The following is a 24,002-nucleotide window of genomic DNA, read 5'->3' on the forward strand; positions in this document are numbered from 1 at the left end:
GAAGACGTACGCGTTCGGGTCGCGGCGAGAGCTTACGCAGGATCTAAAACAGCCTTTAGAATTAGACAGTTTAACGCTGCAATTACCGGCTAATGCATTCCGGTCGCAAGAAGTGTTGCCGCGAGCGAGCGCCGCCGGGAATTGCTTTCTAAACGTTGGGCCGCGTCGTAAGTCGCAAGAACTGCTTGTACTACACGGTAACGGCGGCGCAGCGCAGCCTTGAATCGGTTCTGAAAAGCTCACCGTCTTTCGCCCTTAAATCCCGGCCAGCGTTCGTTAATTGCCGAACTAACTGTCGCGGGGCTCGCGAACACCGGGGAAGTTTCTTGAAAAATATACCTTAACAGAATTCCTGTTGCGCGTCCTGAAAAGTGAATTGTTTTAAAAATATGTTTTCAAAATTGTTCCTTGAGATATCATCGAAGTATACAAATGTCGTGAAGAGTGAAAATTGAATCGACTTGGTGCAGAAAATAAAATAAACGATCAGCGAGGGTGTGGTACGGGAATAAAATTTATTTTTTTTTAAACTGAAGCTTGAAATGTCAGTTGTCAAAGTATGTAATTGATTTTATAGGTTAGAATAAAGGTGGCTGCTTAGAAATACGCTAACAACATCTAACAGAAAGAAATGAAATTACTTTCCGAACAATCCAATACTTGAACAGTATTGGTCGAATCGTGTTTCAAGTATCCTTTAATAACGTTCTTCTTTATCGCCATAAATTCGCCACAAAACATCGTAGAACGTCCCGTTTGACACTGAAAAGAATTCGCAGCAATGATCTTACGCAGAGTGCCAATTTCCTAGGGCATTTTCCCTTGTCCCCGGCAACGACATTTTCCTCTGCATTGTACGAGTGCGCTGGCCCGCGCTCGCACCGGCGCCGATTTAAATTTAAATGGAAAAGCCCGGACGCGGCGACGACTTCATTCGTTCTGTTCGTCGTCCCAGTCGGGCTTGTTTCAGCGGTCGCGTGAAACGTTCCCAATTTCGCGAAAAACCGTGAATTCTGGTCGAATCCATCCCGGAGCTCCTTGACGAACGATTGCCTGTAGTTTTGGCGAAACGTCACCGGAAAGCATTATATACCTATTGACTATTATTTTCGATCCGTTTTAACGAGCCTTCTTAAGCGACATCCTGTACTAAACAGTGCGTCTGACGTATCGTTGACTCGTACTATTGCGCGTAACTGTAAAATCTTCGTTTCCAGTGGTTTATAGTTTTTTTCACGTTACTACTACGCTATTTAATCTGTAATGTTGCCTCTGTTAAAGCTTTCAGGTTACAAACGTGAAGATACAGAAATTTGCTACACCACTTTTGTTAGAAGTTTTGTTTATATTACAGGATTACACGTCAATCCTCTTCTAGTTTCAAAAAACCGTTTTTCAAAGGTAGCAAACATTTTTACCGGTTCTTAAAGCTTTTCAATTGTTTCGGGATCCCACCAATCGCTTTAGAAGTCTATTTTTTAGAAAGCTGAAAGTTATTCGATTCTTCGGAACGGCCGCTGGAAGCTTTCGAAATTGCGGTTCGGAAAAGCTTTCTCTGTCGGAGCACTCGTGGTGTACCGAAGGGTTAGAAAATTTTTGTTCGAGGGAAAACGACGGGAGTGTCCTCTTTGCGGACCAGTCGAATTTTTATTGGAATCGTGTATGAAATAGAAGATAAAATCATGATTCTCTGGACACAGAAGCCCTTGCCCCAGTTTCTTTCGTTCTGATCACTTTGATGTGGACTACAGCAGAAGCAGGTCTTTCGTTCGTTATTTATTTTATTTTCGCGACATCTTAAAGCGAAAAACGACTGAGTTCTCGTGGAAGAAACCACAACGAAGGGGCTCGGGAACTCGGAGGGTTGGAATTCAATCAAGTTTAAAACACACGAAAATTGAACGCGCCATTAAAGACTAGTCTCCGCACGGATGACGTTGGTCGGGCCGTGCTGAGAGCTCCGATGAGGATGGATCTTTTGAGAATTCACAGGGAGGGCTGCGGTACCTGAGACGAAATCACACCGACGAGAAGTTTTCAACGAATCAAAGGAAGGAAAGATCGATACCGGAGCATCCGGCTCTCGAACGTCCGCGGATGAAACATTAGACCCTCCGTCGGAGAAGGGCGGGACGTCGAGAGGGGGGTGGAACGGTGACAAATTCGGTGGGGGCTTCTTTCGCGGGAAATTAATGACGCTTTAATGGATGGAATTAAATAACGAAAGATTACACGGCACGATGAATTCAGGGCAGACGGTAAATGATGAATCAATGAGCCCCGAAGACGCGATGAGTCGTTGAATTAATTTCCAATTTGTTCGCCGTCGCTTTGATGTCGCTTCCGAACACTCCCATTTTCAGTTTAATTAACTTTTATTAATAATTCCCGCATCCTGCGTCAGTAGACGAACACTCGTTAGCATCAATTCTCCGGTGATAATAATAAAATTGAAAATGCTCCGGTGCGTTTAACAAATCCATTATGGAATTAATGAACTAATTAAATTAAAACCGTACTTTCTCCTATGTTTAAGTCGTAATTAATATTTAAGTAGAAGCTTTATACGAAATATAATTTTTAAATATCATTTTTTCTTTAGATCATGTTGCACGAAATTGAATATTTCGAATGATCCGTTTAATTGGGAACGCTCCGCGGGATCGACGAATTAGCTCGCACAACGAAAAACAGATCGTTCCTTTGTCTCGAGGCGCAAATAGTCGTTGATGAATCCGTCGTGGTGGCGGTATTATTAATGGGTTGCGAGTCCCGCGAGCATCGTGACCCTAATTCCAAGCTGAAAGTAAGGCTCTTATATATTACTCGGCCGAAGACGACGAAACCTTTCAGGATACACGGGAACGTCCCGGGGGTGATTTAAAATCGCTTTGACCACGTAATAAATCCCGGCAAGGCCCCGGCACAGCCACGAACACCGACGTGGGAATCACCCAGAGGACAGCTTCGCGGGTTCCATTCGCCCGATAAAACCCTCCTGTTTACTCGCCTAACGTGGTTAAGGACCAGAAAAGTGGAGTAAAGACAGAGAGGGAATGGAGGGCGATATAATGGGAAATAAAACAGAAAGCTCCAGGATTGCCTCAACCTTCGACCTCGCGGTAACATTGTCCACCACTCGAACCGAATGGCTCATAATCTCGGACTTTTACGTCCCTTTCTTTGTTCTCTCTCATTCGTCTTTCCGTCACGTCCAGATTCTCTCGTTCACATACATGTACAGGGTGAGTTAATAACAGCTATTACCTCAAATAATTCGTTACCTATTGCTTGTACGAAAGGCACGGTTTGAATGAATTATGTTGCATTTGAAGAGACTCATCAGAAGAATGCAATTTGATTATCTTTTTTCAAGGTAATTAATCTTTTTTAATGCTGTGTTGTAGCCAATAAATAGAGGAGTACAACGACCTAAGTACCTTTGAGTTGACCTCGAACCTTCAAATCAGACAAAATGTTTATATGGTGGTACTATGTAGGTCTACGACTTCCTCGCTTACTACGCGTTAATTTTGGGAGAAACTTTTCAACGAGTGATATAATTACAGTTATTTTTGATAATAGTTCTTATTAACTCACCCAGTATATCGATTGATTCTGCGACACGTCGAAACCGCAACAAAACGGATTAGTCTCTCGCCTCTGTAATTCTCCAAACCTGCGCCCCGGCTGTACGTGTCAATCACGGTCATTTATTAACCGAGATTCTAGGCCGTTTGTGTGTGTGTGTGTATGTGTGGAATACGCGCGTGCCTGGATTTTCTATTAAGGATATTCAGCGCAATCAATAATTGTCGTTGTTCCAATAATTTAACCGTCCGGTCACTTCACCGGCGAATCGACGAGTACCCGGTACCGTTCACTCGCATAATCAGTTGCGCGTTCGGTCACTTACCCGTTGATTCGATCACACGCTCAATCAGCGAGCCCTTCAATTACTTAATCGATTATCGAAACCGCAGACATTTGCAGAATCGTTCGTGTGTACGATTTCAACGTTCGATTTTGTTCTTTAGATTACCTTTGCTTTTTCGTTTTTTTTTTCCCCCAATACTCCGATTCCAATTGCGCAGTAAACACGAACGCAAAGAAGTTTCGTTTTTTTGTTAAATAAGGGAATATTTCAACAGAGTTTTCCGATCGCGAAACGGGTTATATTTGATCGTCCGTTACGTCTGAGATTTTCGGTTGAAACGCACAAAGTAAAACTATCCAACGCTTCTGTTTGATGAAAAAGAGAAGTACGATGTTTAAAGAACTTTAACAATATTTGGTTTTCGTCCGTCAAAAAGAAAACAACAGAAAGTTTGTTCTCGACGAGGGGAAGCGATTCGATGTCTACGTTGACCACGTTATAGTCCACATGAACGGTGGATTTTAGCAGGAACGAGTCTGGTAAAAGTTCGACGTGATTCGGGAACAGCTTACTCAGGTTCGTTGGACATTCCCGCGAATTGAGCTCCGATTTTATATTCATTCTCATTACCGTCGCCGAAACGGATTCTCTTTGTCGCTCCGCGCGAATGCGAAGTTTCGAAACGTACAAAAGCTTGCATAAATTTCACGAAAAAGTAACGAGAGACAACCAGAATTCTAGTTTTTCCATGTCGCCTGATCGAGCGTTTAACCTTTATCTTTCTCTACTTACGTTTTACGCTAAACGACATATACTACTTGTCCGACCAGACACTGTTTGATTCTACTTACGTTTGATCAGAAATGCGCTTTACTTTGTTTAGCAAATTATTCGTTTATTCTGCTTGTCTTATTCTATTTGTCTGACAAAACACTGTAACATTCTACTTACCTGTTTCATTATCCATTACGTTCGTCTCTTCGAATTATCTCTAATGCAATCGTGCCAAAACTACTAATACATTATCCGTAGTTGCGAGAACACAAGATGCACCTGCACGCAAATATTCCTACCAGTTATTTTACCTAATTCACACACACACACACACACACACTATAGGCGGTGTCGCCGCATAATTGTTGGATGAAAGTTACGTAGTAAGCGGGCAAGTTCGCAGACGAGGACCTTCAGTTAATACCCGCGGATACGAAGTAAAGGAGCTTTCCAGTGTTCCCGCGTAGTCTTCGTAACTGCGGCAAGTTTAGCAACTGCTACGTAGCAAGGACAACCGATATTATCGTTACTCGACGCTGTTCACCGAATACTTTAGCGATCTGCACAAGCTTTCGTCGCTCTGTTAGCGGCGTGTGCGCCTCCATTCCCTTGTCTTCGCCCTCGATAATTATCGAAACAAAGTTTGTCACTACGGACAGATAATTGTTGGGGAGTAATTCGCAATTTCAATCGTGAAATTTATCTAATTGGTACAATTGCTTAATTATTAAACTAAAGGAACAATATAGGAAAAAATATTTTGTAACTATCGCTACTACCACTTTCCACGATCCACTTTTATTTGCTTAATTCGCCGACTCTCGTCGGTTCATTCGCTCATCGATCCACCCGGGAACGTGATCCACCTTTTTAGAAAAGACCATTGGTGTTATCCGCAGAACTCGAGGCTTAATCAGGCACCTTCTATAAATGCAGCCGAACCTCGTTAAAGTAATCTGTGCTTCCGAATTTATCACTCGTCCGATCAGGTTCCTTGAACTCGTTTCTTCTTTCGTGAGCTATTTCCCGTTTCGTTCGAGGACCCCGTTCACTTTAACGGGGTCACCGATGCGTTTAAATCGTCGATCCACGGATCACGTTTCTACACGTGTATTTCATTTTCAATTAATTTATTTCGAGAAGCTTCGAAATCCCGTCGCGTCGACCGTGTGAATTAGATATAAAATCCCAGGAATCGATCATTCGTGGCATATTCCCGGCCGTCTGCAAACTCGTGGGTGTTCACCTTTCACTCGTGTGCCATAACACCGTGACTCGCGCAAACTTTGACGTGTTTGATTTATTCGACTGGTGAAACACCGACCGCGGAGTACATCCCACACGCAGACGTTGAACACACACTCGACGCAATCCCCCTAAGTGCAAACATAAGGCGGAATCACAGCCACGGGACGGTCCGGAAGACCGATTATTGTAGCGCACACGCAGAATGTACACAGCCGGGCGAGTTTGGGGAGAGGATTGCGGATTCTGGAGTGGTTCGACGGCCGACTCCAGGTAACCGTGGTCGAGATCGAGGAGTGTCGGGGAAGGAACGAGCGAACCACGGAACCCCCGACGAGAAAACCCCTCTATTCGACGGTGATTAACTGCCGGTGGCCGGTTAATATTCCCTCGGGCTCGTCGAAACGTAACCATTACCCATGCGATCGAGCTTGAGTCGCGGAGTCAGCTTCGATTGCTCCTTCAGTCGAGACGGTTCGTTGACAGCGAGCTTCCTTGATGCAGCGTATACACGATCCGGGTTATACACTGCCCCCGAATGCCGTTTCAGACGGTACATGCAGGTAGTAATAGATTTACTGTGCTATTTTAGACACACGGTTTAACACGTTTACTGCTACAGTGAAAAGGGACGTACGTAGCCAGACACATTTTATTTCGCTCGAAAATATATGCGTTTGATTAATAAAGATTGCTTGTCTTGTTTGCAATGTTTCAACTACGAGTTATCTCGTAGCTGACAGTCAACGTGTTAACTTCTGATTTCTGTTGTCTGACGAAACACTTTCCTGTACCACTTAGACAAGTACATATTACTGCACGAAGGTGTTAGAACTTGGAATGCTATGTTTAACACATTACCTACTGGATGCTGTTTAATAGGTTTAGTAGATGAAACGAATAGCAGCAAAGTAGCAAATTACAAAGTAGCAAAATAGTAGCAAATTACATTCATGACAAAAAAGCAAGAAATCTAGTAGAATAATGTGACATAATCTTCTTTAACCCTAATCTGAGGGTAAATTAATATGCTTCTTATTTGTATGCACTGAAATTTTAGAGTCTCTTAATAGCCTATCGGTCAGTGCAGTGTTAAATTTCAACTTAGGCGAGAGGAGTTCTATTAACCGTCACTGTTACATTTGTAGGATCAATCATTGAGCTGTTCTACTTTCATCTAGCTGCCTGGCTATATTTTATCTTGCATTACTATAATTTCACTGGTTATTGATTCTTACTGTTCTACTTCCCTGGTGAAACACTGTCACTTTCATACGTCTAATTCCATCGTAACATCAGACACTTCTGTCTGACTGTATTTTGCTTATTCCACTTACACCTTAAAATCTATGCTCCGATATTCGTATACAGCTCAATTTTCCGCGATTCCACGTTACCATAGCGGCCGTTTCTCGGGCAATTCCACGGGCAATTGAACCGGACGTGGGCGTTCCTTGATCCTGAATAGGAGGTGCAACCGGGAACACGGTCGAATTTCGGCTAAGAAGGGAGCACGGAGGTGTGTGCGCCACGGTTCGGAGAAATGCTCCGTATCCGAATTCAAAATACGATCCGCCAAGGCGAACTGGTGTCGAGTATTCGTCACTGTCCCCAGTCGCCACGGGGGCTTTATCAAAGTTGTTTCGCCAACTGGTTTCCGTCATTGTCGGCCGGCTACGGTTAACGGAGAATGCGCGCGGGCTGTTCTTGATCCCATTAATTTCATTTGGAAACATATCGGCGGCTGCGGCTCCCCGTTTGCGGCTCGAAACAATTCGAGTAAACGACGATCGATGCCCGCCTTCTTCCACGGTCTATTAGGTTCTACGCGTTCCTCGGGCAGGTGGGTTATTTGTTCGGCTGTTTCCCAGTCATATTTTTTAAATCCTTAGGTATACCGAACACGTATGCACAGAACACACACCGTTGTTTATTCGATACAAGAAAATACAATAAATCCTCGATGAGTGTTCGAAGGCTCTTCGGCATTGAACATTAAATATTTAATCAATTAATGGCTATTTGCGGTTGAAGCAAGTATCATTGGCTTCAGAATTCCAAGCTCTATCAGTGTGCTAAACATCGTTAAAAAATCAACGGTACAACTGGGGACCTCTCTTTGTCAGTGCCGAGGAGCCGCCGAACACTCGTCGATGATTTACTGTACTATCTGGCTCTCGAAACTTCGAAGCAAATCTAACACAAATAGTGAAACGTATTTAGAAAATACCATATTAACAAGACATTTGCGTTTGTAAGCAAACGCTGTATCATATTCCAAGAGACGTTGCTCGAAGAATCTTTCAGTTGAGTAAAGGCTCCAAAATGTCAAGCAGGAAATCCAAAGAAGAATTTAGAGGAAGGAACTTGTCTCACCGCTTTACTATTTTCTTACGATCAGTATAGCTATGTGTAATAATGGTTCCTGCAGAGCGTACGCGTTCCATCGGCCTTTGTTTATTCCTGTAATCTTGCAAAAAACACCGAGGAATCGTAAAGTGTTCCCCCGGAAAGAAAGTTTCCTCCGCGCGTATCCAGGCCGTGTGAAACTTTCACGAGAACTGCAACGGGGGCAGAACAAAAACGCGGCAACTTTTTCTCCGGGGCCACGTAATAGCATGAAGTAATTTCTTCTGTGCTACTTATTTACTCTATCGCAATCAGAAAACCGTATCTGGAGGGACAGGGGGAGGGGACTTCTGCTCGGTTCTTCTGGAGAAGAATTCGCCGAGAGAAACTCTTTTTGAAGGAAGAGAGGGAGGGGAAGACGTTCAGCTGACTCGATAAGTTCTTCGAGACCGTGTTCCCGAAAGGATCCATAACCGAAATACCGACTGATTCTTACAAGCCAGAAACTGACCTGTCTCTCTTTGTCTCTATCCCTCTTTCTTGCACCCGTAAACTCCATTTACAACGAGAAAGTATTTTCTAACACGGACACCGAACAGGATTAAAACCCAACTGACGCGAAAGCAATTTTCCTCGAAGAAATGGAACTTAATCTGACACGTTGTTCCACGCGAACGTTTTCAATACACGATCGCCTTGTTCCTACTTTTTCAATAACGGGGAACAATTACTTGAGATTGATAAAGAGCGAAGGATAATTAGGAAACAGAGTAGCAACGTTTCATTTCTGGAATGTACATTTTCATGAGATATTAATTCTACTGCATAAACAAATACTCCATTTGCGTGTACAGAGGAAAGCTGCAAGCGAATATTCAGCGAATTTCAGCTCGCCCATGCAAAATAACAACAAGAACGCGATCGGTACATATTGAAGCGGAATTGAATTGATCGGATTTGTTAATAGAAATTCACAATGAAATTACGAACGTGATGGCTCGGTGAGGGGCTTCGTCGTGAATAGTCCTTTTTTGTTTGGTAATGTTCCGTTATTTATTCCAACAGATCCGAAACAAGAATGCCTTGCAGCGCGCGATTATTCGACGATACACACAAACGAAGGGTCGACGGGAAAGTGGAATTTCACCGTGAAATCGATATTTACCAAGCACGAAACATTTATTAAATGCTATATTCGGTACCCGCGTATATTCATCCGCGGAAGAGTAAACAGGTAAATAACAACGTAGCTGAATTATCCGCGCAATTACAATTTCACAAATCGAGCCCTTGCAATATAAATCCCAGAGAACAGTAAATATTACATTACGGGATTGCACGAGTGAGAAAAAAAAAAATCATCACTCGTTGGCACACTGGAAGCCGTTGGCATCAAGGGGAACACGGGTGAATGAAAGCTGTGAAAATTCAGTCGCGGGCGTAGCGCGTCGTGCTGCTCGGAGACGTGCTTTAAATTAATAAAATGGCGTCTGAGTTGCAAAAAAGGTTTAGGACCCCGGGGATGTCAGAGGAGGGACCCGACTCGAGTGGCAATTTTTACGCTACGTCGCGATTCGAGAGACATACGTCCCTCGAGATATAAATACAGACAGCGCGGCGCCGAAAGGAATTTCTGAAATTCCATTTTAATTTATCTCGCGACGGGGGAGAAAACAATGAATTCAAATAAAGTGTACCTTTAAGGTTAAATTATCGATCAGTAGTTCATGATAATAGGAAAACTCGACACGATTTCACGTGTTAATGACTGTGATGGTGGATACGTAGCCAAGGCGTAATCACCCCTTGGAAAAAAGAGATTTTAAGCGGTGGTCTCGAACGAAGGATGGGAATAAATGAATGTGACGATCATGCAACGTAATTGCCCCGTCATTCGTGCTACTCAGCTACTGTGGAGAGATCCAGGTTTCGTTTGGACGTCGAAAATAAAAAATCTTGACGTTATCTTGCATTTTCTTGCGATGGATGTGGTTCAATTACGGTGTTTCTGAAAATTTGTTCGCGCTGTTCGTCAGAGACCTCGATCTCGTGTGCCTGGTCCGAAATCCGCTCGGGGCAACGGAACACGGTCAAGCTCGGGAAACTCGAAGCATCGCACGTGCCCGTCTCGAGTCTGATGTTACCTGGACTCTCGGTGTTTCGCCTCGCAACGGGCTAGTCTCGAGCCAGAAACCCGGTAATTTCGGCCGAAAGGGCTCGAACCCCGAAGAAATTGAATTACGCGCACCTGACGTGTCCATCGTGATCGAAACTACGGCCAAAACCGCTACGAGAGGGAAGACGTTTCGTAAATTCCCCCAGGGGGTGGCAGCCAAGCGACGCGTTCACTATCTCGTGGATTCCTTCGGTCGTGGTAATTACGTGATTGGAGAAAAATGACGGGAAATTCTATTAACACGATCGTTGCGTAAGGTTCGACTGAAGTCTCGAAGAATTGGAGAACCTTCGAACTGTAACAATATATTTCCTCCATGGCTGTGTCGATTGTAAATCGAAGGTGGGCAAAACTTCTTCTCCACTGGAGTTAAATAATGCCGAAGTTGCATTTATAGTGCATCTTCTATAAGAATTTAAGAAGTGAAAATTGTAATTCTTGAATAGGTGATGGTCTGACCATATACGCACTTGTACTACTTACTGTTTATATATTTTTTTTCTAATTACCAACAGGATGCTTATGTATTTCAGCACTTGTATCGGTCTATAGTCTACAGTATGCTATCTTTTGTGGAAAAACAGGATGTTTCTTTCGATCTGTCACCTTGATAATTCAAAACGATAACTAAACCAGTCTCTGCGTGTCCTCTGATTTCAGAAGATGGGATCGGTTCACGGCGAGGAATTGCCGTTCGTCTTCGGGGCGCCGCTGGTGGAAGGTTTCGGCCACTTCCCGAGGAACTATACCAAGTCTGAAGTGGCACTCTCGGAGAGCATCGTGCAGTACTTCGCCAACTTCGTCAGAACTGGGTGAGTAGAGGGCGATCTTGATCAGCCGTTGGAGTGGCCCCCCGCTCCCGCCTGGCCTTCCTTTCTTTCTGGATCTTAGACTGGTTATTGGAGGACGCTTTACGTCTTCCTTGCCGGTGTTCTTCTAAACGAGTACGCGGTTAGAAGCGGTCTGAAGCTCCCCTTTCACCCTTACACATCGGTACCGACACTTCCAGACTCGAAAATCGGGAAACTTCCTTCTACTTATTCGTACCCAACATGATTCTTCTTCATCTATCTACGAAAGTACTTGTCGTTGTCGTATGAAGATTCCTTAAACGGTGGCACAGAACGAGAATTAACACGGTGAATGCTACAGTGAAAACGGTCGTACGTAGTCAGACACGTTTTATTTCATTTTTTTTTTTTATAAACTTACAAACACATAAAATGTATGCGTTTAATAGAGAAGCTATTGGTCTTATTTTAAATTATACCGGGATATTAATTTTACTCCAAATTTTCTAACGGTATTCAAATAGTCGAATCTCTGCAATATACGTGTCACCCATATTCAGCTGACGTAGCAGTCAAAATGTTAATAGAATATAGATGGAATAAATTGTACTGTTGACACAGTAAAAGGTCACAAGCTTGATTCGAAAATCCATCCGTTAGGATAATAATGAATATTCCGCGTAGTGTGCTGTCGCCGACAGGAGACCGTACACGGCCGTGTCACCACCGCCTTAATCTTTTCTGACAAGCATTTCCGCTCGTCGCGAGGATAGACCGTATCAGTGTCGCCGTCTCGTTAGCCAGCGAATCCTCATTCTCTGGGGCGATTGTGGTTCGCGGGGCGGTCCTGTGCATTTCAATTTTCGTCCGAGAACGCGCAGAAAACCAAATCCGTTCCTCTTTGAATCAACAAGAATGCCATGCGGCGGGTGGCGACGCGAGCCAGCGGGGCACCACTTGCGCGCGGAATCAATTTGCGAACCGCGAACTGCGGATGGGGCCAGAGAGACGAAGAAAGAAGAAAAAAAACGGGATCTATGGTCACCGAAAGGTCTAATTTTCCATATTCATGAACGGGGGAACTCACCAGACGAGGAAGAAGAGGAATGGAACGGAGAGAAAAACAGCGAGGGGGCGGATTAGAGCGAAAATATTTTCCGAATCCGCATCGCGGGTGAACGCCGCAGCGACCGTAAAACGGTCGCGCTGAATTTCTGATCGAGCCGACGCGACCGGTATTCAAATCCACGGATTAAACGTAGCTGAGGGGAAAAGGGAAAACGACACACAGGGTGGATCGTTAATACGCGGACGAAATCGAATTTCCGTAGAGAATGCCTGGGGAAAAATTAAACGTGACGCGTTTCTGAAAAACTTTCGTTCGAAGAACAGAAGGGAGATTGATAATGTTGCAGATCGTTTTGGTGAGCGTTAAATACTTTGCCTGCCACGTGAACCAAATATGGGTGACACGTATCAGATCACCCCATTAGTAATGCGGATTGTCTTTGATGTTTGTGGAAGGAAAACTGGAAGTTAGTATAAATCTCAAAGAAAATTCGCATTACTCGTGCGATGACCTTTGATACATTGCATAGAGGCTGGATTATTTAAATACCATTACAAAATTTTCAGGTGAAATTAATAACACAGTATAATTTAAATTATACTGTGTCTTTAGAACGACGATCCTATATTTTCAACGATTTCTGACTTTAAAAAAAAAAACGAAGTAAAGTGTGTCTGGCTATGTACGGGCTTTTCCACTGTGGCAGTTAACGTGTTAATGTAAGCACTGCACGCTCACGCATTTGAAACAGTGATTTCGAAACGTTCGAGTGGTAACAGATACAAACCGTATACATTCGAGTTGTGATATTCGTTATAAGACCCGCCGTGGAATATCGGATAGCTATTTCGTGTAAAGTCCGACAAAGCGAATTAGATTACGATTCTCTATCAAATTACGCGAGTGTCCAGCACAGCGGGTGAAGCGGCAGAGTCGCGGGAAAACTCGACGCATGTATGGTTTTCCACAGAAACAATTTTCCCGGGAAATTTTATCATTAACTCCCCGCGCGCAGCTCTCTTTGTATTCCCGCTGTCGCTTTTTCACGGATGAATTATGTTTTATTAATTATCGAACCACGAATCTACGTTCGGTAGAAATTTATTCGGGCCATCGAGCTGGTGAGACTGAAAGAAAAAAGCGCACTCGTCCAGATAAATATTTTTAAAATATATATATATATATATATATATATATACGAGATATCAATTCATGGCATCGTACAGGCGTTTACGCCACGTGAATGTTTTTATCTGAACAGGTTCGCGGCTGTAATTGCACCGGTTGATTCCAATTACGTCGGTCAAATTTCTGTGCGTTTTCCCGTTCTCCATTTACTTTGCGCGCTCCCTTTTATATTGAATTCGATGGACCCCTCTTTCGCACCCCGCAGTCCCTTAAACATCTTCTACCGCCCTTTTTTCCCTTTTGACATTAATTTCCACGTCGAGAAATATTCTGCTGGGTGCAAACCCGTTTCATTGGACTCCTTTAAATATTTCTCTCCGGTTCTGCTCGTTGAAATATACAGTACGCCCGGCGGCTAATTAGCGTGTCCCAGTACGGAAAACGAGGAACAAGATTCGAGAATAAAAATGTAATGGCGTGATTCCTCGCGAAATATTACTAGCCTTATTAATGAGATCAGTAGAGGTCTATTGACAAGAACGACTCAATTGCTACTTAGATTTAATAAAAATAATAATAATATTTATTATACTGGTATCACCTTTTGATAAAGTAGATACAAGTACAGTAAAGTCGCTTTAATTGCGCGGAAAGGCTCATATTCGTTAACTGTCAACGGCTTAACGAGGGGAGCCCAAAAAAGATTAAACACTTATGAAGGTACATATCCACTAGTTGCGTATCAATGTGAACGGCAATCGTTGCATCATTGCGTATGAAAATGTAAACGTATGGTGATACTATTCGATGATACACAACGGTAATACGAAACAAACGAATACGTACATTTAGAGGGATCTCGATGCACGTGAAGCAGTCTGGCAAGTCGATTGAACATCCGGCGCGAATATCCCCGTGAAAAACAGTCCAACCGCGATGTTCTCCCGTTCGGAATCGGAATTGGCCGTCCTTTCGGGGACGGTCACGAAATTCCCTGGAACTCCGCAATCGTCCGGCGGAAACTGTCCGAAAACCGGATATCGCCTCTAAGTATCCAGCTCTCCGGCAACTAATCGCGTAGCTCGGGCACGCTCGTCCGCACGTTTCCTGCGGCAAGAAGACACGGTACAATAACAAGTAATTTCGGTCGCGAGTTTAGATACGGCCACGTATACACGAAGATATTACGTGATACACCGGGTGCACAGCTCTCTATCCCTGTCTACGATTTCCACTACGTGACACACACCGTGCACGGGGGAAACTGGAAACCATTTGCGGCGAATAATTCATTCTACGCGTTTTACGCTCGCGCTGAGTTGAACGATATCGATGTCCTGGATATAGCTCGTGTTCTGTCTGACGAGGATACATTGGAAAAATAAACAACCGTTACGGAGCATAATTACGAACGTAATTATGTGCCATTACGGGCAAATTTCAATGATTCACAGAACGATCGCTGGGCACGGACAGAACTGAGTTTCAATTATGGTTGTTTCAATCGTAATTTCGAAACAATTCGAAGCTCCTCGATATTGTGAAATTACGAATCAGTTCGAAAATGCGGAATATGATTCGATATTTCAAACTGTTGATCTACTTGAATTCTTTAAAAGTTAGATACGTTCTGAAAATCTTGAAAGTGTTGATACTTTTCGAGATCTGTCAAAACTTTCATGACTTCAAAAATTACCAAGATTCCCAAGAATTTTCCGACCCATCGAATCTTTAAAAGCTAATCAAAATCCAAGATTCACGACTTATCAAGAGTGTTAAGTATCGAATCATGTTCGAAAGGATTCGAATTTCTGGCCACATGTACGTATTGGAACCGATTCGAAGTGCTTCAGAACTCATCACTGCACCGAACTGTCCTCCACATGTCGTTGCAAAGGAAAATCTTCCGGAAGTATATATTCTTTACCCTCCTGAAGTTCATCTACATATTTCCATCTTCTTTTTTTCACATTTCCGGGTACCCTTCCAGCCCGTTTTCATTCTTCTCTGCCTCTGTATCTACCTGTTCCCATCTCTCTTCTCTCTCCGTCTCTTCTTCGTTTCCATTCGATCGTCTCTCCATCCTCGACTCCCCGTGCATCCATGAATATGCAAAACCGAGCTTGAAACGTACCGATGATATTTCAGTGCGGTCCTCACCCCGAACGACGTAAATTTCGTTTCGCCGATACACTCCCGATGCACCGTCCTACTGCGCGCACATCCAAATTCACCTGCGTGGATATGTGTCCTTGTGTGTGTACGTGTGTAGACGCGCAACCGTGCTGCACCGTCTCTATAATGTCGAGAATTGATATGCGGTAATGTGATTCTCGTTCTCGGATCTACCGATCTAGGAGTGGGCCTTTAACGATCGACAAACTGCACGGGGTGGAATCGAGGCGGAGAAAACGTGGGGGTCCTCTTCTTAAATCCTCGAACGACGGAGGTTGGATCTTCGCGCTTCGTGGATTCCGGCAGTTACCTGGAGCTATTTTTCATAGACATGATCGAGTTCTCCATGCATCGGTGCGTTTGGTTTCGCCGAAAATTCCCTGCTGATATTCGGGGATGCTCGCGGTGTGTGTGTGTCGCTCTATCTCTCGAAAAATATTCGGAACGTAGCAGCAACGGACAACGAGCGATTAAAATTAATTCCACGTTTCTGAATTACGACATCGACCTGAATTTTCGAAAATTCGGAAATATTGGAAGCGTTCGAGAAGCCAGGCAAATACTTATAGTAAATCCTCGATGAATGTTGGAAGACTCCTCGGCATTGAACGTTAAATATTTCATAAACTAATGGCCATGTGCGACTGAAATAAATATCATTGGCTTCATAATTCCAAGAACTAGCGCTGTACTAAACCTCATTGAAAAATCAGCGTTACTACTTCGAAACCACTCCTTGACAGTGCCGAGGCGCCTTCGAACAGTCATCGATGATTCACTGTATTTCGAATTCTGAACAATTTGTATACATCGACATCTCAGGACACTCTGAAATTTTGATATTCCAGAATTCGAAACATACCTATCGCCTGATACACCAAATCGAAACCAATTTAACAAATGCCCACCAGTATCTTCTACGGGCTATATCGGATACATTCGCGATCATCGTTCCCACAGTCGTTTTCGTATAATCATATGGAACGATTCCCGATCGACGGAAATATGTATACACATTGTCCTACCACGGGAAGCGGGGTTCCTGATATCCAATTTGCATTAAGCGAGCATCAGGAATACAGATGGCCGAAGGTGATCAAAATTTCAATTCCTTCTTCGTGTGCTCCTACGGTTCGTGGTGTTCATGTATTATTACCGAATCCCGGGGATTCCAGTAAACCGAGGGCAAAGACGATAGAGAGAGAGAGAGTTTTCGTCTTCGACCGTGGACTAGCCGATGGCGGTCCTCGAGGAGTGAAAGAGAGAGGGTTGGGGGGAAGCTATGCTGGGATTATAGGAAAATTGGACTACTTCCTCGTAAAGGACCGACTTCGAATATGGTCCTTCCACCGCGACACGATCGTGCCAACGAACCGGTGCTCGCTGATCCTTCTCGGCTTCCTCGACCGTCTGCGTCGGTGAACGTGACGGTGAACGTTGCAAATGGAATATCGATGAAGTCCCCGGCGATATTTTACGCAAGCGAAAATCTCTGCAAGAATAACCGTTTTTTTTTTTTTTTGTTTGTCTGCCTCCCACCCACGCATTTATCCGATCCGAGGAAAAGGAAAATACCTGGGCGCGAAAACTTGAGAAGTTAATCTGTCCGTTTCCACCGTGAATCACTTCATCGTTTGTCTCGTTTCAAATGGAGCAACGATGTCGGTTTAACGAATTTCCCGACAGTTAATTGACACTCCATCCGTGTAACGCATGAAATGTACCATGCACAGGACGAATTTACCGAACTGCAAGGCGAAAGAGCAATTTAAAAAAAAAAAAAAAAACACGATGGGATGTTATATTTGTGACGTGATAAAAAACAATTTCGGGAGGCAAATCTGAATCGCCTATTTCATTGTGTATGAACGGGCAGATATGAAACATAACCGGATTGCCGGAAATCGAAATTTCGTTATCTCTTTGTTCGCGAACCCCACTGTCCTCGATCGCTCTATTCGATCACGTCCGTTTAAATGCTAATTTTATTTAGATATTACACAAACGGCGGGCGCCCGATGTGTTTGCGTTGACTCGCTCGTTTGAATCCGCGGTTGACGACACAAATAAGGATGATGACCGTGGCTGTAATTTCGTAGAATATTTCATGAGACTTCAGCAGAATGGGTGTCGATTACACTAGTTTCCAGTGGTAAGGATCAATCCTTTACCGGACAGTGTCCCATACTTCGTTTCAGACATCTTCCTATCGATGCAATTCTTCTGAAATTACATACCTGTATTCAATTCCAATTAACCAATGAAATTATTCTATGCGTGATTTCAAGTACGATTTATCCTGTGAACTGATAAAGAATTTCAATTCTATTTACTACCTGGGTACCTCGGATATGTAAGTCTGAATTTTCTCTAGTGAAAGAATGCAATATTGTTTCCATTTTAGATTTTTTTTCCTAGCACCGTTTATGTGAAATTCCAGAAGCACATCGATCGTGAATCGAGGTATAAATACATATATACACATGTATGTCCAGAGAAGGAAGGAAGCTTTCAAAATAAATAGAAGGAACTCTGGGGCTGACCGGCGATAGAATCGTGAAAGTCCCTTCGACGAACCCGTTCCGACGATCGTGGAAATTATTTCCCGATTATTCTCCCCTCGCAGAACCGTCCGCAATTCCATCAGCGTAGAGAACATTGCGGGAAGCTTCTAATATTTGGAATTCCAGTGATTTCAGTGTTAGCGAATCGCTCTATTCGTCTACGCGTCATACACCTGCGAGTTATCGACTCGATCTATACTAAAAATATATTCTTTTAATGCTTCTGTCTGTAAAGTATCGTTAATTACGATATTATGAGAGTTTTATTTATTAGACAATGAAATACTCGTTTATCGATCACGAGAAGCAACAATATATAATGATTCATTCGTGACGAATTACGGGTGATTGTTTCAAGTGTCTCGTTTACACATATCACGGGGGTAACCAGTCTCATTTTTTATCCTGTTCAGCCGAGAGTAATTAAAATCCCCTGATCGTGCCCGAAACGTCGCCCGGGTGAAATTTTAACGCGAATCAGATTTGACTCACCTCGCAATCAGCACGCGGTGATTGCTAATTCGCGACAGAAACGAGTTCGTCCGCTGGTCCACTGGTATTTTTTGATCGCTCGTTTGATTAACGAGGAAAAAATAGTCGGCGGACGGCTGCCGGCGGTGGAACGCGCGACTCGCTTCACTTATGGGAAAGGGAGTATGTATGTATGCATACGAGAGCCCATTTTCGCGACCAAAACGGATTTTTTCCGAGCGCGATTTTGATTGACGGCAGCTTTATTTCGTTCACAATTGAAAATGAGTCGAGGTATGAAATAACAGTTGCATAATATAATGCATAATTGTTTCGTGCGTCACATATATTGTTCCACGGTTTTATTTTCAAATAAATAATTCACAGTTACAATTTCTCATCCGCACAATATTGATTTATTGCTGTACAATTAAATGAAACCGTGAAGTTTTAATTTATATACGGAACGATAGTTAAGATCGACAATTCATTGGAAATTAATCAAATAGATACGATTCAGTAGTGCAAGTCAAACATTTATCATCCTCCGGATATCTGGAGTCGGGTAGTAACGATCAATCATTCCTCGTACTTCCATCGTCTAATTAAGTAGTAAGAGTAAATCTCTCACACTTTACAAACATCACATTTTACCCGAGAAATCGAATGAAGCTAGCCCAAAGCGAGCTTGTTGCCGCGGAAGCGACAAAAGTAGATTTGTGCCTTCTGTATCGCGCGTTTACTTCCGAAACCTCGTTTCCCGACGGACGAGAGAAAGGAAGCAACGCGTAAAGAAAGAACGCCACTCGTCTGGCTGCATCTCGCATTCACGTAGTGGGGAAAAAAAAAAATCTCGACAACCCTCTCGGCCAGCCACTCGAGGCGCGGATCGAACGTGACATATTTACTTCCCTTCCGGTTTTTCACGACGGCGTGCCCGGAACCGAGGGAGCACCACGGCGGCAAACTTTCCACGAGTAAATTTCAATCCGTGATTCTTGCGCCCCGCGCCTCCTCGCTTCCTCTGTCTATGATTCCCCGTGGCAAATAGAGGAAGAGCCCGCCGACTATCCACGACTTTCCACTTCGAGAAAAACTCTGCCCGTTGTCCAACACACACACACACACATATAGTCTGTTACCACTACTTATCCTGGAAACGATTTAAGCGAGTTTTCCAGCCGTTTTCGGTTCCACACCCTCTCCGTGTCGTAGCTTGAGCTCTTCCTGTCCATTTGGAAATGTACGACAAAGTCGAAGATAGAACGAGTACGACGGACAAAAAAAAATCGAAGCGACTGAAGTAAACTTTCGGTCTAAGAAGTGGTCACGTGTGACCGTAAATAAGTACCTTTATCGTTCTATCCCACGATTAAGGAAAAGTTCAGACCTATCTGCTGGCGATTTCTCCAGACAACGGCGCAGGCATTACGTGCAGCTTCTGTTTTTCGTTGGAGTCAGCCTCGATTTACCGATCGGGGAATTGCCATAGGGAATGCGATTCCGCGAACGAATCGTGTGGAAATTCGACAGGAGCTTCCCGAGGTTTTCCTTTTTGTTGAACGCTTGATGCACCGGCTGAAGAATCGTCAGATACTCGACAGTTAATTACAACCGAACGCTCACTGGTATCGGTTATTGCGATAATTTTATTTTGAATTCAGGAATATAATTCAGAAAATTCACGCAATACCAGACCTTACGTTCGCGTCACGCATTCGGTCAGGGTCAAATAGTGACGATATAAACCCAACTGCTGGAATTCAGTAGTAAAAGTCAATCATAATCGAAGCTACAATTATACCGTGAACGACGTACAGGCGTCAGATTAAATCGCAGCTTACTTTCCGACCATCAAAGACAGAATACGTCAAACAACACTGCGTTCACGAGTGCATTATCAGCACAATGGACGATCTTCCAGCACTATGATCCCCAGAAGGGAATCACGATCGCCTTATTTTCGAAAAGGTGAGTTCGATCGTAATCCCCGGCTGAATCGAGCCGTATCGAACGCTCACAATGCCGCGGAACTTGGTCTGGGGGGTTCCTCCATTGGTGTAGGGGGGTAAAGGGGGGCTTTGTGTCGTCGTTAAAAAGGGAGGAGAAAGGGAACAGGCAAAGAGAAAAAAAGAGGAGGGTGGGAGGAGGAAAACAGGCGACGTCTCTGAGCGAGAAATTCGCTCGAACGAGTTTCGAGGCATAACCTTGACAATAGCCTTATTCCGGGGCTGGGGGTCTTTCTCTTTGAGAAGAGAAAAAGTCTCCGGATCACCGGTAGAAGAGCATCATCCCCCCGGCGCTGTGTGTCGTCCGCTCGCTGTGCTTTGTACAGCGTCGGAGCAATCTACCGCACGGCGCAATCTCTACTTGAATGCCCTCTCCATTTCCATTATTGGAAAGGGGGTTCACCGCCCCCTCCCCCTCGTTTCCCCCCCTGCATACGTGCAATGATAAAACGGTCCGGCTGTCTGTAACGGGCGCATCATCGACCCACTGCCGTGTGTACCACCAGCCAGACGAGCCTCGCCAGTAATTGATACGGCCGAAAATTGAACGGATTGTTCATTCCGGAAGAAGCTTTGAAAATTTATTTAGACTGCACAACGGTGAAACGATTCTCCGTTTTTCCTTTTTCCATGAACATGTAGACATAGTAGTTTGGTTGGATAAATATATCGTCGGTTTCGTTAACCCATTGGCTTATAACATCAAGACAGTAGACTCGTGGTAATGATTTCGATATGGGATTCATAAACATGAATATTATTCGTTTTCTTCGAGTCGAAGTAAAATGCTATTCTACTGGTATTGATATTTAACGTTTTAGAGTAAATGTACACTTGCAGTTAGTACAGAATTCCTTCTGTCCCTGGAAAACTAGTACAGTAAATTCTCGATGAGTGTTCGAATGCTCCAATGACAAGGAGAGGAGCCCAGGTGTAAAGCTGATTTTTCAATGGGGTTTAGTACTGCGATAGAGCTTGAAATTCTGAAGCTAATAATATTTGTTTCAGTCGTATATGCCTATTAATTTATGAAATATTGAATGTTCAGTATCGGGGAGTTTTCGAACACACATCGAGGATTCACTGCAATAGCAAAGTAATTCCAAAAACTATAGACGTCCAGGAAATCGTAAGGCAAGGGGTTAATATAATTTCGTTGAACCGAAATTATTACAAACGAGCAGTAACAAAAGTATGGTCCGGAAGCGTATTGGTTCAGGAAACGAATCCATCATCGTTTCTTCCAATATTTAGCGAAACGAGGAGTAGACGGCGCCATGGGGCGTCAATTACGCGCTCGGCTCATCGTCGTCGTCGTCGTCGTCGTAGACGTGGAAGATTGGGGAAAGGGTCGGGGGGTGGAAAAACGCTTAAACCGCAAAGTCCATAACGGAGGATGTACCGTGACGAGTTGAATCCAGGTGGGCAGAAGGGATAATCCCGCGGAGTTAGCGTCAGTCAAGCCTGAATTACGACGTGTGATGGCGCGATGCCGGCCTATTTGCCGTAAATTATGATAAACTACGTTACCGCCGGGCTTGATAATAAATACGAAATCGATATCGGAGCCAGTATTCGAAAGCATGCGTGCGCTGGCGCGCGTGGCACAACGGTATTGTAATAAGCTATAATATAAGCGGAAAGTATCAAAGGGACGGGGTTAATTGATCGGGGCCCCGCCCGATAGAAAGTTAACATTCTGTCCTAACACGCTAATGTGACTGCGAAGTTTTAAGTTAGCGCGATATACCCCCCCGTTATTCATTGGCCCGGCGGCGATTTAATGGACACCGACATTGATTCTAGGACGGTGGATTTATGGTGTTTAAACGTGTCCCGGGATCCCATCGGTGATTAACAGGGATTATTTTCTGTTGATCCAGGGAACGCGTGAAATCACCCGGAAAGAAGCGTGTGCTCGAACGAAACCACTGAAATACACTATTTATGCAGGTCCCCGATATTGAAAATCTAGCTCAAAGGATGACAGGGAAATCTCTGGACCCAATAGAGAAATCCAATAGAGAATTTCCGATTATTAATCATAATTGAATCACCTACTGAATGATACTGGTCGAAAATTGTATGAATCGTCCGTTTCAAAGCTCATATATGTCGCGAATCTTCTGTTCGAAATTGATGAATGTTTCCAATGACAATCACGATGAACCCTATGAAACAGTATTGCTCTGTACATCCTTCCAGTCGTTTTTGTGGACTTTTCCAGCGATATTACGAACCATAGAATTTCGTCGCTTTTTGGTGAACCAGGTCGAAACTGTTTCTCCATGAAAACCGTACGCTCTTTCACTATGTAACTGTATTAATATTAATTCTCCGTGTATTCTATTTCATTTCAAGGCGGTGTTATTTCATTTTCATTTTCAGCGCGACGGTGCCTCTAATCAGAAAACGAATCTCTGACGAGACACGGGGGGAGGGGTGGTCGTGTGATACTTAATCTGGAAGGATATCTCCGGCCCTGAAACACGGGGCGCGGGGCATTAAGAACAGTTTGGAGGGGTCGTTGCCACGTATGTCTGTATTATGCGGTGTTTGCCGGTGGATTACGAGAGTAAAGTACGGCGGTGCCCGCGACACTGTTTGCGATTGCCACGTTCGCGGTTATTGGGCCGAGCGTAACGTTTAGTCCAGGACGATTATGCTAAATTATTGTTTACAGGGGCCGTATCCTATATGTCTATTTACCAAAACCGAGCTGCTGCTTTGTTGGCCGATCATTAACGGGGGGGCATTTGCGTGCGTTCTCCTGTCGCTGACAATGAAAAGTCCGGCTACGGATGGGTCTAGACGATTCTCGATACAGATGCAGCATGCACAATAATAGCGTGTAATAGACGTTATTTGGAAGAAGAATTACCAAATAATAGCAAGCCTTTCGAAGTACTTTATCAGTGTTCCATGTGGGTATAATTCAGTAGTACGAGTCAATGAAACTACAGCGACTATAATCGTGTGACCACACACAGAATATTATATGATTCAAGGAGAGCTTTCGAGAGATTGTACCAAATTTTTTGTCAACCCCCTTTTTCCAGAGTTTTCAAGGTCACCTTCAACTTTTTACAAATAGACCTATAATCATTTTACACCCATCTTTCGGCGGATACTGAGACGAATTCTGCAAGCATCAGAACAATTTGTTTTCTTCCAAACCAAAGAACCATTAAGAAAATATCATTTACCTTAATTAAAACGATCTTCAAAACTGTGTCCATCGGATACAATACGCTCGCGTACGGTTACGAAACGACTGTTTATTTATAACGTACAATATTTTTATAAACAGTTACCTTACGACAATAGTTCCATTTATGACAGTAGAATAATCTAAGCTGGTCCACCTTATATAC

At 43.8% G+C, this 24,002-nt stretch overlaps 1 protein-coding gene across 1 annotated transcript in view; it reads left to right on the top strand.

The window, feature by feature from the left end:
- LOC107191633 (neuroligin-3-like) overlaps positions 1 to 24,002 on the top strand; it is a 109,780-nt gene that overhangs the window by 24,839 nt on the left and 60,939 nt on the right. Inside the window, exon 5 of the mRNA XM_015580720.1 lies at positions 11,082 to 11,233. Within this exon, the coding sequence (XP_015436206.1) occupies positions 11,082 to 11,233 (152 nt within the window). The remainder of the gene's footprint in view (positions 1 to 11,081; positions 11,234 to 24,002) is intronic.

Source organism: Dufourea novaeangliae, unplaced genomic scaffold (assembly GCF_001272555.1).
Source record: "Dufourea novaeangliae isolate 0120121106 unplaced genomic scaffold, ASM127255v1 scaffold228, whole genome shotgun sequence".
NCBI classification, from domain to species: domain Eukaryota; kingdom Metazoa; phylum Arthropoda; class Insecta; order Hymenoptera; family Halictidae; genus Dufourea; species Dufourea novaeangliae.